Raw genomic sequence first — 17,160 nt, 5'->3', positions numbered from 1 at the left:
TGTCACTTGTTAAATCAAATCCTCTTCACATTGTAGATGAAGAGGAGGAGACAGGTTAAATCATTATTTTTAAGCCTTGAGACACGAATTGTGTGTGTGCCATTCATGGGCAAGACAAAATATTTAAGTTCCTTTGAACAGGGTATGGTAGAAATGCAACGCTGCTGGTTTCCCATGCTTCCCAGTTTCCCATGTGTATCAAGAATGGTCCACCACCAAAAGGACATCCAGGCAACTTGACCGTTGCCACAACTGTGGGAAGCATTGGAGTCAACATGGGCAGCAAGGGTGCTTGTGTGTGTGCATGTGTGACTTCTGGGGGTGGCGCTTAGCGAATATCGGGTTGGCAAAGCTTCTGATTGGCTGCCCAGTAGCAAGTATTACTAAACCACGCCTTGTTTCACCGCATGGTACGCCCCAGTTCTGAGTCAATTCACAGCGGTTACACGTCATTTTAAGATAGAAAATCGACAAAAAGTCAACCTCTTTAAATATATATATATATCTGAGCGCTCCAATTAATAGTTTATACGTGAGAAGCAATTTGTAAAGTTTTTGAAAGGATTCGTAGTTTACAGAAAGGCTACATGATGGTTCTGAAGTCGGCAGACGGAGTGGGTAAGTAGCACCAGACTTAATTAGCCAATGCTATTTGATGTAGGACTTAGCTTTATAAACAGTTAATACCTGTATGCTATTTATTTTTCATCTAAGTTATTGCTACCTTGTTTCTGTTGGCTATTAGTAACATGTTTTCGCCGTACCTTTTACGGTTGACTGGCTAAAATAACTTGCCCAGCCTGCAATAGCGCAACAGGTCTTCATATGCTAATTTCCAGACGAACTTAGAACAAAAGGTTCATTTAGCGGACTGAGTTGAGGCCATGCAGCGGTGTGTGCACTGTGTATCACTGAAATCATAATGCGTGTGTGTCTACGATACATCGTTCCTACATCAGCCGAAGACGTAAGATGCGTTTTCCAAAACACCACGCAGCGAGAGTGTTTGCTAAGTGCATTGTTGAGGCATGTATCGATACTAATTGGATCAAAAGAAAAGCAGTGCTGCTCTGATCAGCTTTCTCCATTCAAATCTTACCATAAAGAGCAACTGAAGGCAATAAAACTACTTACTTTATGTTCGTATTCCTATCTTTATTTATTATTGTTGCATTGTCGAAAAGGAACCTGCAAGTAAGCATTTAGTTGGAAGATGTATTCCATGCCTATCCAGAACATACGAATAATAAACTTAAACAACTTCTCTGGTAGAAAACAGCAGTTGTGGACTCAAGTCACATGACAAATGTGAATACTTTAGACTTGAAAATAAAATTACTTGACTTGAGACTGACTTGAAATTACAATAATAATTTGTAGTCTGCAAATTGACCGCAAGACTTCCAAACAGATACAATATTTGACTAAAACATAATTTCAAACCTTGCATACATTTGCAGGGTTTCTTCTGGATCAAAATGTGTCTTAGGTGGTGGGGGCGTGGCAGTCGGCATGGCCAACAGTGCTGTCGCCAACTGAACATTTTAAAAGCCATCCTGTTGGCAGCAGTGACAAAAGTATCCAGTTTTAGAGCTCATTTCCTGCAATTATACACATTTTTCAGTGAGGCTGAGAGAGAAATGCTAATTTATGCCTAGATTCACCTAGCTAGTCTATGTCATGGAAGGAGCAAGTGTTGGGGGGGAAATAAAATCACGGGCTGCCAGTTGGGGAATCCTGGTGTACGTGGCTTAATCTACACACAGCCAGAGACAGTAGCCACAGCATCGCCCTTGGAAAATGAAAAAAAAACCACTGCAACAGATTGGCTAGTGAAACGCACACTCTGGACTCTGATTGGACCTTCAAACTGAAACTGTCAATCAACACAGGTCGGTTGAGCTAGCGAACAGATTGTTGATTTGCTGTACAGATATAGGATCGGGTGCAGTGCAAACGTCAAATTGTAGAAAGAGAGGATTGCCATAATAAATAAATATGCAGCTCCCTTTTCGAGCTTGTCTCATCGCTGCAACTCCCCAATGGGCTCCTCCAAAACATGACCCGCAAAACAGCGCATCTTAACACCAGCCCGCTAAACCCGGAAGCCAGCCGCACCAATGTGTTTGAGGAAACATGTTAGACTCATGACCAAGATCAGCCTGCAGGTGCCCGTCCCGCCACAAGGAGTCGCCAGAGTGAAGAATTTGAAATATTTGCTTTTGCTTTCACACGTTTCTAATACTACAATAATTGCTAGTGTTTCATAATTCCATTACCTTACTGTTTATTGCAACACGTAGACATTTCTGTTTCTTGTTTGAAACAGAAATGTTCCACTCCAATTGTGAGAATGCTGTTCATTGACCACAGCTCAGCGTTTAACACTAGTGCCCACAAAGCTCATCCTTAAGCTAAGGACCCTGGGACTAAACACCTCCCTCTGCAACTGGATCCTGGACTTCCTGACGGGCTTTCCACAGGTGGTAAGGGTAGGTAACAACACATCTGTGACGCTGATCCTCAACACCGGTGCCCCTCAGGGGTGTGTGCTTAGTCCCCTCCTGTACTCCCTGTTCACCCACGACTGCGTGGCCAAGCACGACTCCAACGCCATCAAGTTTGCTGATGACACAACGGTAGTAGGCCGGATCACCGACAACGTTGAGACAGCCTATAGGGAGGTCAGATACCTAGCAGTGTGGTGCCAGGACAAAAACCTCTCCCTCAATGTGAGCAAGAGAAAGGAGATGATCGTGGACTACAGGAAAAGGAGGGCCGAACAGGCCCACATTAACATTGACGGGGCTGGAGCGTGTCGAGAGCTTCAAGTTCCTTGGTGTCCACATCACCAACAAACAATCATGGTTCAAACACACCAAGACAGTTGTGAAGAGGGCACAACAACACCTTTTCCCCCCCAGGAGACTGAAAAGATTTGACATGGGTCCTGAGATCCTCAAAGTTCTATAGCTGCACCATCGAGAGCATCCTGACAGGTTGCTGTAGAAGGTAGTGTATACTTTTTTCAGTTAACCCTTATTTTACCGGGTAAGTTGACTGAGAACCCTTTATCATTTACAGCAACGACCTGGGGTATATGGCCCAATACGTCACTGGGGCCAAGCTTCCTGCCATCCAGGATCTATATACTAGGCGTTGTCAGAGGAAGGCCCAAAAAACTGTCAGACTCCAGTCACCCAAATCATAGACTGTTCTCTCTGCTACCGCAAGGCAAGCGTTACCGGAGCGCCAAGTCTAGGTCCAAAAGGCTCCTTAACAGCTTCTTATCCCAAGCTATAAGACTGCTGAACAATTAATCAAATGGCCACCCAGACTATTTACATTGACCCCCCCATCATCCTTGACTCGGTATCGGTATCTCCTGTATATACGCTACCTGTCCATTTTTTTTGATCACCTACTCATTCAAGGGTTTTTCTTAATTTTGACTATTTTTACTATTTTCTGTGTTGTAGAATAAACTATGAAATAACACATGGAATCATGTAGTAACCAAGAAAGTGTTAAACAAATCGAAATATATTTGCAATTCTTCAAATAGCCACCCTTTGTGTTGATGATTGCCAAGAGCGTGCAAAGCTTTCTCTCAACAAACTTCATGAGGTAGTCACCTGGAATGCATTTCAGTTAACAGGTGTGCCTTTAAAAAAAAAGTTAATTTGGGGAATTTCTTTCCTTCTTTTGAGCCAATCGGCTGTGTTGTGACGAGGTACGGGTGGTATACAGAAGATAGCCCTATATGGCAAGAACAGCTCAAATAAGCAAAGAGAAACAACAGTCCATTACTTTAAGACATTTTAAGGAACTTTGAAAGTTTCTTCAAGTGCAGTTGCAAAAACTATGATGAAACTAGCTCTCATGAGGACCGCCACAGGAAAGGAAGACCCAGAGTTACCTCTGCTACAGCGGATAAGTTCATTAGAGTTACCAGCCTCAGAAAGTGCAGCCCAAGTAAATGCTTCAGAGTTCAAGCAACAGACGCATCTCAACATCAACTGTTCAGAGGACACTGTGTGAATCAGAACTTCATGGTCAACTTGCTGCAAAGAAACGACTACTGAAGGACACCGATAAGAAAAAGAGACTTGCTTGGGCCAAGAAACATGAGCAATGGATATTAGACGGTTGGAAAAGCATTCCTCATGAAGCTGGATGAGAGAATGCCAAGAGTGTGCAAAGCTGTCATCAAGGCAAAGGGTGGCAACTTTGAAGAATCTAAAATGTATTTGGATATTATTATTTTTTAACTTTCTTGGTTACTACATGATTCCAAATGTGTTATTTCATAGTGTTGACAACCCTTGAATGAGTAGGTTTGTCCAACAACTGTCTGTCATGTGCGCGCAGGCAACATTGATCACGCTGCAGGCAGCATAGAGAAGAACAGTACATGTTTAAAGCTGATAATTGATCACATGGTGCAAGAATGAATGCAATTAATTGAACGTTATGATGGACACAGCTTTGTAGAAACAAAAGCATACACAGCCTCTGCTCAACAAACTGTAGAACAAATAGTTTGTTGAGTATTGATCATATTCCGGCCTCTATTAGAAAAGGGGACCGTCTTAAACAGTTAAACCAAAGGGAAAGTTTTTGGATTTACAAACTACATGCCACTAAGTACCCTGGTTTAAATGAAGATATGGATTTACAAACTACAGGCCACTAAGTACCCTGGTTTAAATGAAGATATGGATTTACAAACTACAGGCCACTAAATACCCTGGTTTAAATGAAGATATGGATTTACAAACTACAGGCCACTAAGTACCCTGGTTTAAATGAAGATATGGATTTACAAACTACAGGCCACTAAGTACCCTGGTTTAAATGAAGATATGGATTTACAAACTACAGGCCACTAAATACCCTGGTTTAAATGAAGATATGGATTTCTCACCCTTCCTGTAGGGTTGTGATGGGTCCATTTGCTGTCATCTAGTGGACATTTTGCTCTATTGCCCTCAGCTATGGTTAGACTGTTGTTGTTCATGTTTTGCTGTTTTCTAGTGTACTATGGTATATTTAGCTTTCTTATTCTTGACACTTCTCCCAGTCATATTTAAGGTTAGAACTACCTTTTAGTGTTCTGATACTTCTAGTTTGGAGTTGTATTTTTATGATAACATAGCTACAGTATTTCAATGTGTATAGTATTGCTTACTAGGTGTGTCCAATCAATTGTGTAACCACTCCCTCTTCCAATTAGGGATAATTGATAAGCTGTTTAAAAGAGGACCTTGTACTCCTCTTTTCTTGTACTCCCTGACGAAGGCCATGCAGCCGAAACGCATCGTTAAATAAAAAAAACTTTGTTTCTATTGAACATGCCATACTAATAAAGGCATTTTAATCAATTATATGAAGAGTGCCTTGGTCCTCCTTTCTTTTTGATGACCAATTTACCCCTTTTACCAAAGAGCACCTTCTATCTACCAAAGTTTACTATTGTGTACCTTAGTAGCGCTTCCCTTCCTCTTTCTAAATCGTTTGGAGTGCTGCAGTTCGCAAACGCTATTGTGCTTATCACTCTCATGGCTATCAAGCAATGCATTCCGCCAAAATAGTCATTCACAATCTAATCCGAGTGCGGCCACAACTAGATCTTGTTTCAAAGTACCAATAAATAATCTTATCTATATGCCTAGCAATCAAATGTTTTAAAATCACGCTTTTACAAGTCAGCTCCAATAAGCCCCTTATGGTGAACTACATGTGAACGAGAGGCTTGTAGAATCATGACTATTTCGAGTCATCGTTCGCCGGTAGGGGGTCCTGTGTGCCCAGGGCATAACTGACTCAAATTAACAAAATTAGTAGAAAGATTCATTAGCAGTAAAACATTGAAATCAGCCCTAGCCTTATCAGGAAGCCAATATAGAGAGACTAGCACTGGAGTAACATGACCAAATTTTGGGGTTCTAGTCAGAATTCTAGCAGCTGTGTTTCAGCACTAACTGACGTTCATTTGGTGCTTTATCCGGGTATCCGGAGACTAGAGCACTGCAGTAGTCTAATCTAGAAGTGACAAAAGCATGGATGATCTTTTCTGCATAATTTTTGGACAAAAAGGTTCTGATTTTTACAATGTTACAAAGATGGGGGGGGGGGGAAGCTATTGATATGTTCGTCAAAGAGATCAATGTCTAGAGAAACGGTGAGGTCCTTCAGTTTTTTTTCCAGACGACTGTACAACCATACCGATTTAATTGGCAAATCCAACAGCAGAACATTTTGTTTCTTGGGACCTAGAACTAGCATCTCTGTTTTGTCTGAGTTTCAAAGTAAAAAATGTGCCTTCATCTCTCTTTATGTCTGAAAGACAGGCTTCCAGGGTAGGCAATTTTGGGGCTTCATCATGTTTCATCGAAATATACAGCAGTGTGTCGTCCGAATAGCAGTGAAAGTTGAGTGTGTTTCCGAATGACATCACCAAGAGGTAGAATATATAGTGAAAACAATAGTGGTCCTAAACTGGAATCTTGAGGAAAGGTGACACTTACAATTGATTTGTCAGAAGACAAACCATCCACAGAGGCGAAAAGATCTTTCTGACAGATAAGATCTAAACCAGGCAAGAACTTGTCCTTGTAGACCAATTTAGGGTTTCTAATCTCTCCAAAATAATGTGGTGATGGATGGAGTCAAAGCAGCACTACGGTCTAGGAGCACGAGGACAGATGTAGAGCCTTGGTCTGACGCCATTAAAAGGTAATTTACCACCTTCACGAGTGCAGTCTCAATGCTATGATGGGGTCTAAAACCAGACTGAAGCATTTCATATACATTATTTGTCTTCAGGAAAGCAGTGAGTTGCTGCGCAACAGCTTTTACATTGTTTTGAGGGGAATGGGAGATTCCATAGGCCAACTTTTTTTTTGTGTGTTATTATTTACAAATATTTTCTGGGTCAAGGTTTGGCTTTTTCAAGAGGCTTTATTACTGCCACTAAAAAAGTGAGTTTGGTACACAGTATAATGCTTGACAGTTTAGAGGCCATGACTATTTCCATGAATCTGTCGATACAGGATTATAAAACTTGAGCATCTCCATTGATCCAGGGCCTGGCAGTTCTGTGCTTCTTGTTAATCCAGCCGCTTTGTCAGATTTCAAAAAGGCTTTACGGTGAAAGCATACCATACGATTATCTGAGGCACCCTTCATACAAAACCATGAAAAACATTTTCCAACCAAACAGATGCATAACGAAAGTCAGAAATAGCAATAAAATTAAATCGCTTACCTTTGAAGATCTTCATCTTTTTGCAATCCCAAATGTCTGTTACACAATGAGTGGTCGTTTTGTTCGATAAAGTCCTTCTTTATGTCCCAAAATGTCAATTTATTTGGCGCGTTTGATTCAGAAATACACCGGTTCCAACTCACACAACATGCCTACGAAGTATCTAATAAGTTACCTGTAAACTTGGTCCAAACATTTCAAACAATGTTTCTAATCCAACCTCAGGTACCCTAAAATGTAAATAATCGATAAAATTTAAAACGGAATAATCTGTTTCCAATACCAAAGAAAAACAAGGAGTGCACTCCTGTTCACACACACCAAAATACTAGAGTCCTTCTGAGTGACACATGGAAATAATAGGACTACTTCTTCATTTCTCAAAAGAAAAACATCGAACAATTTCTAAAGACTGTTGACATCTAGTGGAAGCCATAGGAACTGCAATTTGGATCCTAATAAATTGGGTTTCCCACATTGCCTGCCAAATCAGTTCTGTTATACTCACAGACATTATCGTAACAGTTCTAGAAACTTTAGAGTGTATGCATATCCTGGCTTCTGGACCTGAGTAACAGGCAGTTTACTTTGGGCACGCTTTTAATCCGGATGTCAAAATACTGCCCCCTAGCCTTAAGAAGTTGATGCTTTTGGGAAACTGGGATCAGGTCTGTCCAAAGGTTCTTTGCATCAACTTAGTATCAGTAACTGAAACTGTAGCTAACCCGGAAGCACACATTGAGTAATCGACTCACTGAGATTTATGTACTGTAGCATCTCTTAGAGGACAAGTTGTTTATGTTGCCTGATTTAAAAAAAGAAAAGTGAAATAATTGGACAGAGTGCCCCTTGTTGCATAATGGTTTGTTTATCATTAAGTCCGAGATCATATTCAGTGCTGGAGGTCATTGGTGTACAGTCCGACAGTCATGAGTACACATACCTAGGGCTATGTGTGAGAGTACACAGTCTCCACCCTGTGGATAATGCTTGGAGGGAAAGAGGGAGGAGTTGCGGGGGAGGGTCCCCCCCCTCCCCTGTCATGTCAGTGATTTCTCAACAAATGGTAGAGTGATTGAGCTGAACACTCCTCTGGTTCACACACACTTGCTCTCTCGTGCTCTTCCTCATGCCCTCTGTGGTGTGGTGGAGCAGCTAGCCTGTTACCTTGCTCGCTCTCTCATTACAAGTTTGTAGTAGTGTAGTGATGTGAAAGACAGATGGTAAGCTTGGCAGGTAATTAAGGGTTAAGGACAGTCTGCCTGGTTGCAGGGGAGAGGGGGGCAGTGTTGGTTATTTTAGTATTGTACCACGGGATTGGAGGGCTCAGAGGGACTGGTATTGTCTGGGTTATACTTCTTGGCTGGACTGGGGTACTGGTGGGTTGCACTGGGACAGAAGAACCAGGCTGGTCTGCTGTACTGGGAGAGAAGTCTGGACTATATTATTGAGAGACTACTACTGCCAGACTGGATTAGACAAAGACTGGACTTTGTTTTTTTGAGCTGGAGTTTTTCTGGGCTGGACTGGGTGAGAAGTGTCTGGTACTGGACCTGGGAAAGTCATTCTACAGGTACAGTAGACAAGACTGGAGTGTGTGTGTTTGTGTGTGTGTGGTGTGTGTGAGTGGGCTCTGTGGAGACTGGTAGACGGACTAAAGGGTGAAGCAAGTGTTCTGGGAGAGACTTGCATCTGGACCTGTGTTATACTGGTAACAGTGGAAGGACTGGGAGAGACAAACTCGCTCAGGTAGGAACACTACACGCTGTGTGTCTACCACTTTTCCCGCTCATATTATCGTCACACTGCTAGGAAACAGCCACCTCTTGACATCAGGAAACACACAGCAAAAATATAGTACATGCTGTATCAGCTGATAACGCAATGTGTGTGTGTTAAGGTCTGATTGAGAGATGCAACAGTAACTGCATGCTCTTATCAGTGCGTGGGCAGAACAGTGCATGCGTGTGTCTGTTTGGGTGGACAAGACTTCACAATGTAACCAAACTATCCCTCCCAAGCCTTCTCAATACCCACCAGAAACATTGAACTGCTGTCATATACTGGTAGCTAGTTTTAACAAATGTATCAGGTCAATGCTGATTGGTAAAATATCCACAATACAAAATATGATTCTTCGTTGTTTTCAATGTGTTTATTGATAGAAGTAAGAGGAGCCATTTAGACTCCAAGTGGCCTTAACATAGACTCTTTACCATTACAGCACTAGTTAACCCATTGATTACAGCACTAGTTAACCCATTGATTACAGCACTAGTTAACCCATTGATTACAGCACTAGTTAACCCATTGATTACAGCACTTGTTAACCCATTGATTACAGCACTTGTTAACCCATTGATTACAGCACTAGTTAACCCATTGATTACAGCACTATTTAACCCATTTGATTACAGCACTAGTTAACCCATTGATTACAGCACTATTTAACGCATTTGATTACAGCACTAGTTAACCCATTGATTACAGCACTATTTAACCCATTTGATTACAGCACTAGTTAACCCATTGATTACAGCACTAGTTAACCCATTGATTACAGCACTAGTTAACCCATTGATTACAGCACTATTTAACCCATTGATTACAGCACTAGTTTACCCATTGATTACAGCACTATTTAACGCATTTGATTACGGCACTAGTTAACCCATTGATTACAGCACTATTTAACCCATTTGATTACAGCACTAGTTAACCCATTGATTACAGCACTAGTTAACCCATTGATTACAGCACTATTTAACCCATTGATTACAGCACTAGTTAACCCATTGATTACAGCACTAGTTAACCCATTGATTACAGCACTAGTTAACCCATTGACTACAGCACTAGTTAACCCATTGATTACAGCACTAGTTAACCCATTGATTACAGCACTATTTAACCCATTTGATTACAGCACTAGTTAACCCATTGGTTACAGCACTAGTTAACCCGTTAAACCAATCATTACAGCATTCATGGTGTTGTCACAGATACACCTTTCACCACATTTTTCCGCCAACTTTAGCATCCCACCTTCTTTGTGTCCGCTTTCTTTTATATATGAAAGGTATTGCTGGCAACAAAGCCATGCACGACCTAGTCATGATTGACGTAAATTCCTGCCTACAGCTTTTAAAAAAGTTTTTTAAAAAGTTTTTACTCCTTACATTTTCCCTGACACCCAAAAGTACTCCTTACATTTTGAATGCTTAGCAGGACACACATTTTCTAATTCACGCACTTATCAGGAGAACATGCTCCTAATCGTGCTGTCTAGGTTGCTTAATATAAGTGTAACAGTTTAGCTTTCGTCCGTCCCCTCGCCCCTACCCGGGCTCGAACCAGGGACCCTCTGCACACATAGACAACTGACACCCACGAAGCATCGTTACCCATCGCTCCACAAAAGCCGCGGCCCTTGCAGAGCAAGGGGAACCACTACTTCAAGGTCTCAGAGCAAGTGACGTTACCGATTGAAACGCTATTTAGCGCGCACCACCGCTAACTAGCTAGCTGTTTCACATCGGTTACACTCACCCCCCTTTTGACCTCCTCCTTTTCCGCAGCAACCAGTGATCCGGGTCAACAGCATCAATGTAACAGTTGAACTTTAGTTCGTCCCCACGCCCCTACCCGGGTTCTAACCAGGGACCCTCTGCACACAGACAACTGACACCCACGAAGCATCGTTACCCATCACTCCAAAAATGCCGCGGCCCTTGCCGAGCAAGGGGAACCACTACTTCAAGGTCTCAGAGCGAGTGAGGCCACCGATTGAAACGCTATTTAGCGCGCACCACCGCTAACTAGCTAGCCATTTCACATCGGTTACATAAGGAATTTGAAATGATTTATACTTTTACTTTTGATACTTAAATATACTTAACCAAATAATTTCACTCCAGTAGTATTTTACTGGTTGACTTTTACTCGAGTAATTTTCTTTTAAGGTATTTTTACTTTTACTCAAGTATGACAATTGGGTACTTTTTCCACTACTGACTATTTCTGCACCGTTTCACGCTGCTTTGAGACAAGCATGGGGACATGCTCAATCAATGTTAGATTTTTCTTTCCACTGAATCTCCGTTTGGATATTGGTTGGGCCAGAATTAGGCTTTGGAAATGTTAGCTGAGGTGAGTGCTGCTCATGATCATCTTGTCTAGTTGGCTCATTTATTTACACTGATCAGAACATTTAGCCAGGATGTTGTGTAGCTTAACAAGCAGATTATTTTGCTCTTCACTTGCAGTTGCTCAGTAGCCTACGCCTACTCCCAACCAAACGCCTGTGACTTGTCTTAATCAATCCAATGTGATTTTGTTTCACTGAACCTCTATGTACATTTGGTTAATTCTCTGGATGGGCTAATAAGTGGAGGTGGTATAGCTCATCTATTTGTTTGCTGATCTATCACTGATTATAAACTGGGTGGTTCGATCCCTGAATGCTGATTGGCTGACAGCCGTGGTATATCAGACCGTATACCACGGGTATGACACAACACATAATTTTTTTTTGCTCTAATTACGTTGATAACCAGTTTATAATAGCAATAAGGCACGAGGAGGTGTGGTACAGCAGTTCCTCCTTTAAAAGTTGCGAGCTTACACTGCGGGACTTGGAGGTACCCAGCATCACAGCTTCATTGCTCCAGACCTCCGCAAGGGATAGTTAGTGCTCATTATGCATTTGGGTCCCAAGCTTTTTATATTACCAATCATACATATTGAGACAAATTTGACGCGAGCCACTCATCCCTGGTGAAATTCTTCAGCAAAGATGGCTGACAAAACATTACGGTGGAAGCAAATGTTAGGAATTAAAACGTTATAACGAGTCAAGCAAAAAATGTACAATTTAGAGGAATATGTTAATTAATGTAGAGACAAACGATTGTGCATATTGTTTTTGTCATAAAGTAAATGTACGAAAATCGCTATTTAGCAAGTTAGCTGACTAGCTAACATTAGCCAGCTAGCTAGCTAATGTTATGACATGAGTATGACATTGTAATTCAGGTTGATTTAATGTTTTAGGGACTCCTGAGAACCAGCAAACCAGGCTGTCGTTTTGTGACACAGTGGATGTAAAGAATCTAGCTAGCTAAAGCTTTTACTGCACGTTGAATGTACAACTATTTATTTTCTTATTGTGTAGTGGATGATGAAAGTAGCTATGCCTATGGATGTGTAGCTAGCTACATTATGTAGCTGATCTGTGTATGGAACCTAAAACGTTAGCTTCTGAACTAATATTCATACCAATGAACCTCAGCTATCATAGTTGTATCAAGTTCAAGTCTGAATGGCATTAATGAAGCCTATGGATTGAGTGGAATATAATCACTTGATTGTGCCAAGGATGCAAGTCCTATATACATGTACTGTAGTTATTACCAAGCATGAGATGCCCCCATTGTAGCCTGTACATTGAATATATTCACTGATCATGTACTCTACCTTGGCAATAAAGGTGGGGTTCAGGTATGAATCTCTGAGACATTCTTTTTCAGTCATATCCAATACCAGGTGTATCAAACTCAATTCTTTGAATGATGCCATGACTGCATGTATGTATTACAGATATACACTTCAACAGTGTTTACCACTCCTGCTCCCGGGACATCAATGATTACACATTGTAACTATGCAATAGACTAGAAACATGATTTAAGCAAAAGCTGATTTTGTAATTCATATATACAGACAAAAAACAGTACAACTACACTGCCTATGCATATCTAACTCCCTTCATCTGCATTAATCTGAGGACACAGGATAGGTGTAGTATTTCAGTGAGATATTTAACTTCAACCAGTGGAGAATGTGAAACGCTTTATTGAAAGTTAGTTATCCAGGTGTTATTAATACATACATTATAAATATAATTGTAATATTATAAATATTATAAAGTTCAATCAGTTCTTCAATGCACATATGGTGTACATTATAAAGAAAGAGGAGGTTGGGAGAGAGGTGTAGAAGACAGAACTATATACCTAGGTGTCATCTAAAATAACCCTAATTTATAAGACTGTTCTTAATTGATTAATGGTGGTGTTACCATCTATGTGAAGCTAGCCACAATAGTGGACTTTGCGGTTAGCCTTCAAAATAAAAGTATGGCATGATTCTATTTGTATACATTTGCATTACTGTCAATGACACTTTTTTTTTATTTTGAAGGCAAACCACAAATTCCACTTGTGGCTAGCTTCACAACACATAACCCGGTCCGGTCGAGCCTCACTAGCCAGATGAAGCAAGCTGGCTGCTTATAACATTAGCTTTGGACAACAGGGTTAAGTAGCTAGCTAGCTAGCTATTTATTTCCATGAACTGAAGTTCAATTTCAATAGGCGAACAACAAGTGGCAACCTAGCTAATACTTACTCACAAGGATTCCTAAATCATTGCTAACAATAATGAAAATTACTGTAGCTTCTACCGGTCATTGTTTTCAGGTTGATTGTTTTATACTGTTCAATACAATCAGAATGGAGAAAGACCCATTGAAATCATTTAGAATATATGGGTTGCCACCCTAGGGTCACACACTACTTATAAAGCAAATGTAGAACTTTTATTAATCAAAAGCATAAAATACTTAAATGCCATATGATATTTTGGCCATATTGCCCAGCCCTAGTCTGAGGACGTCGGGAGATGGATGTTACCTACAAGTAGTTTTTGGTTTTGCGTTGTGGACGGGGATGGCGGATGGGTGTTTGGAATCAGAGGCAGATGCTAAGGTTGTATTTATGAGTCCAGCAAATAGAAAGTAGTTTTTCATATTTTTGCTTTAAGCCTACCCCAAATCTTAATCCTTACTTTAACCATTCGGAGTGATTGCCTAACCTTAAGAATTCTGAGTTAATGCCTAGACTTAACACTAACCTTTAAAAATTGGGATTTAATGCCTAAATTTAAACTTAAACACTTCTAACTTTTGACGTTTGGAACAACTTCTAAATTTGACGTTTGAGAAACGTCTGACGTGAGACAGAGCTTGTGTACATTATTTTACTTGATCGTGTATAGGCATCTCCAAAAGCCCACGGAGGTTGTGAAATATGAACATGAGACTCGCATGCTTTTGAAAATATAGATGATTATTTTCTATGGGTATCATGATGAGGATACTCTCAATGTAAGACCCCACGCCTGCTCCCTAACAAAGTGGAGTGAGGGTAGGAAAGAGATTAAACGTGGATTAAAAAGAAATGGGCTTGGGCTCTGTTTCAAAGTATCACTTTTTTATATAGGACAGTGGTTCCACATGTTGCTGTGAGTGTGGAAAAATATCATTTGTATTTTTTCCTGTTATTCATTATATTCTTAGTCTACTATAAAATGTGTTGACTGTGATCGGTGTAGCCTAAGTGTCATCTGTTTTAATGAACAAAATAACGTTTGATTTCCTGTGCATGGCACAGTCATGTAGCTGATAGACTACACAGACCAGTAACATCATTAAACAACAAAAAATGACATTCTTTTGAAATTACATTTTATTAGTCGTATAATGTTTTCTAGGACCTGCCTAAAACGCATGTAAAATGGATTTCTTTGTAATGGTGTATATTCAATGGATTGATTAAAATAGATGTCCGCCCACATAGGCCCACGGCTACTTCCTCTCCTAAATGTGCAGGCATGTGCACGGGAGATAGAAAAGGCTTATCCTGGTAAAAATGTGACTATGAATTGGGTTCTAAAATACATTGCCAGATGATGATTTATTTTACAGGCAGCATACCGTAAAGTTTGTCTGTAAAAGGTAACGGTGAAGCCTCCTGCCTGAGGGGAGACTCAAGAATATCGCATCCCCCTCTTTCAGCTCTAGAGTGGCTGCATTATTTACATACTCATAACCTCCACTATCAGGGTGAATCACATTTACACTTTCCCTCCATTCTTATACATGGTTACACCTGTGTGTTTGAAGGGTAGATAATCACAGGCAGTGGATCGGAAGTAGTACACTCCTTTCATTTGTGCTGTGAAGATGCAGTACCTGCAGCAGAGGACGAGAAGAGGATAAACTTTTTCCGTGAAATTATGTTCTCTTTTCACACACTAAACACCTCCAAAATCAGAAACAATTACTGTAGGCTATGGAGCTATTACCATATTGCTGTCTACACCTCCTACCCAAACCTCTCAGATTTGCTAGTGGTAGTCACAGTGATTAGTGGGTTGTTTTGAAATGGACCAGTGAGTGTAGATTATTACCTGTATCTGGGTTGTAGGCCTTGCTGATGTTTGTAAAGATTTTGGGCTGGACCACTATGGTTTCAGCAGTAGTGAGGGGTCCTACAATATCAGCCAGTGAAGCAGAGAAGGTCACCTTTGGTCTGGCTGTGAACACAGAAGAGAAAATTAAATGCATAGTATAAACTGCATAGTCTAAACCAGGGTTTCCTAAACTTAGCCCTGGGGCCCCACCCGGGTGCACGTTTTGGTTTTTGCCTTAGCACTACACATCTGACTCAAACAATCAAATGTTTGCAATGAGTTGGTTATTTGAATGAGCTGTGTAGCGAGCGCTAGGGCAAAAACCAAAAATGCACCCGGGGTGGGTGGGGGAGGGGGCAGGCACGAGTTTTGGAAACCCTGGTCTACTGCCAGAAGATTAGAAATGGGCCATTTTCTACTTTTCAACTGAGGTAAACAACCAATACTAGCCTGGATTGTGTCCCACCACCCGCCAACCCCTCTTTACGCTACTGCTGCTCTCTGTTCATCATATATGCATAGTCACTTTAACCATATCTACATGTACATACTACCTTAATCAGCCTGACTAACCGGTGTCTGTATAGCCTTGTTACTTTTATAGCCTCGCTACTGTTTTTTACTGTTGTTTTGATTTATTTACCTACCTATTGTTCACCTAATACCTTTTTTGCACCTTTTATCCCCCTTTTCCCAATTTCAGTTACGATCTTGTGTCATTGTTGCAACTCTCCAATGGGCTCAGGAGAGGCGACGGTCAAGTCATGCGTCCTCTGAAACATGACCCGCCATATCGCACTCACCTGCCCGCTTAACCCGGAAGCCAGCTGCACCAATGTGTCTGAGGAAACACTGTTCAACTGACGACCGCAGTCAGCCTGCAGCCACCTGGCCAGCCACAAGGAGTGGTTAGAATGTGATGAGCCAAGTAAAGCCCCCCCCCCCCCCCCCCCCCCCCTGGCCAAAACCTCACCTAACCCGAAACTCCCGGTCACGGCCAGTGGTGATACAGCCTGGGATCGAACACGGGTCTGTAGTGATGCCTCTAACACTGCGGAGGGGGGAAGCGAGGGAGAAAAACAAATACCCCCCCCCTCTCCTCCTCTGATGAAATATCACATGGATTTTGGGAGTGTGTGCTTGCGGAAGTGATGTTATTCTCAGCTTCAATGTTAAAATGGGAGCTGATAGTTTGGTCCCCTGCTCCAGCCTACTTCAGCTGCCCTATGGTGTAATGGGTGTGTCCTTTCTTCCTCCCCGATGGACATGTGGTTCTCTCTTTCTCTTATCTTTGTACTGCATATATTGTTCAGGCCTGTGTGGGCGTCTGGAAGGTTTTGGTTGGTCTTGTGAGTGCTTGCGGGATGGGGAGAGGGTGGGATGGAGAGAGAGGGATGTGGATGGTTTGTAGTGTGTGTGTGTGTCACCCCAGTCAGTGGCTAGGAGGGTGTTGGGGAGGTATTATTTTGATTGATCTAGGCTGTTGCCATGGTGACCCAGAGCACTGTTATTCTCACCTCCCCCCTCGCTCTCTCTCTTCCCCCCTCTTAGTACCTGATGATCTGAGTCCTGAGGAGAGACAGGAGTTGGAGAGCATCCGCCGTAGGAAACAAGAACTACTGCAGGACATACAGGTA

At 41.6% G+C, this 17,160-nt stretch overlaps 1 protein-coding gene across 5 annotated transcripts in view; it reads left to right on the top strand.

Annotated features, from left to right (window-relative positions):
- The first annotated feature begins 520 nt into the window (after window positions 1-520).
- Window positions 521-17,160, top strand: part of LOC139376953 (cytohesin-1-like) — a 36,810-nt gene continuing 20,170 nt past the window's right edge. For 2 of the 5 annotated variants that reach the window (XM_071119978.1, XM_071119977.1), the window contains exons 1-2: window positions 8,925-9,019; window positions 17,075-17,157. Coding sequence is in view for 1 of the 5 variants with exons in the window: in XM_071119975.1 (XP_070976076.1) it covers window positions 588-618; window positions 17,075-17,157 (114 nt within the window). In the remaining 4 variants the exon portion in view is untranslated. Of the gene's footprint in view, window positions 619-8,711; window positions 8,844-8,924; window positions 9,020-17,074; window positions 17,158-17,160 lie in introns of those variants that run through there. The other 3 variants (XM_071119975.1, XM_071119979.1, XM_071119976.1) reach the window with 3 other exon arrangements.

This window comes from Oncorhynchus clarkii, chromosome 20 (genome assembly GCF_045791955.1).
Source record: "Oncorhynchus clarkii lewisi isolate Uvic-CL-2024 chromosome 20, UVic_Ocla_1.0, whole genome shotgun sequence".
Taxonomy (NCBI): Eukaryota; Metazoa; Chordata; class Actinopteri; order Salmoniformes; family Salmonidae; genus Oncorhynchus; species Oncorhynchus clarkii.
Note: the sequence above shows the minus strand (reverse complement) of the source record. Positions and strands in the feature narration are given on the sequence as shown.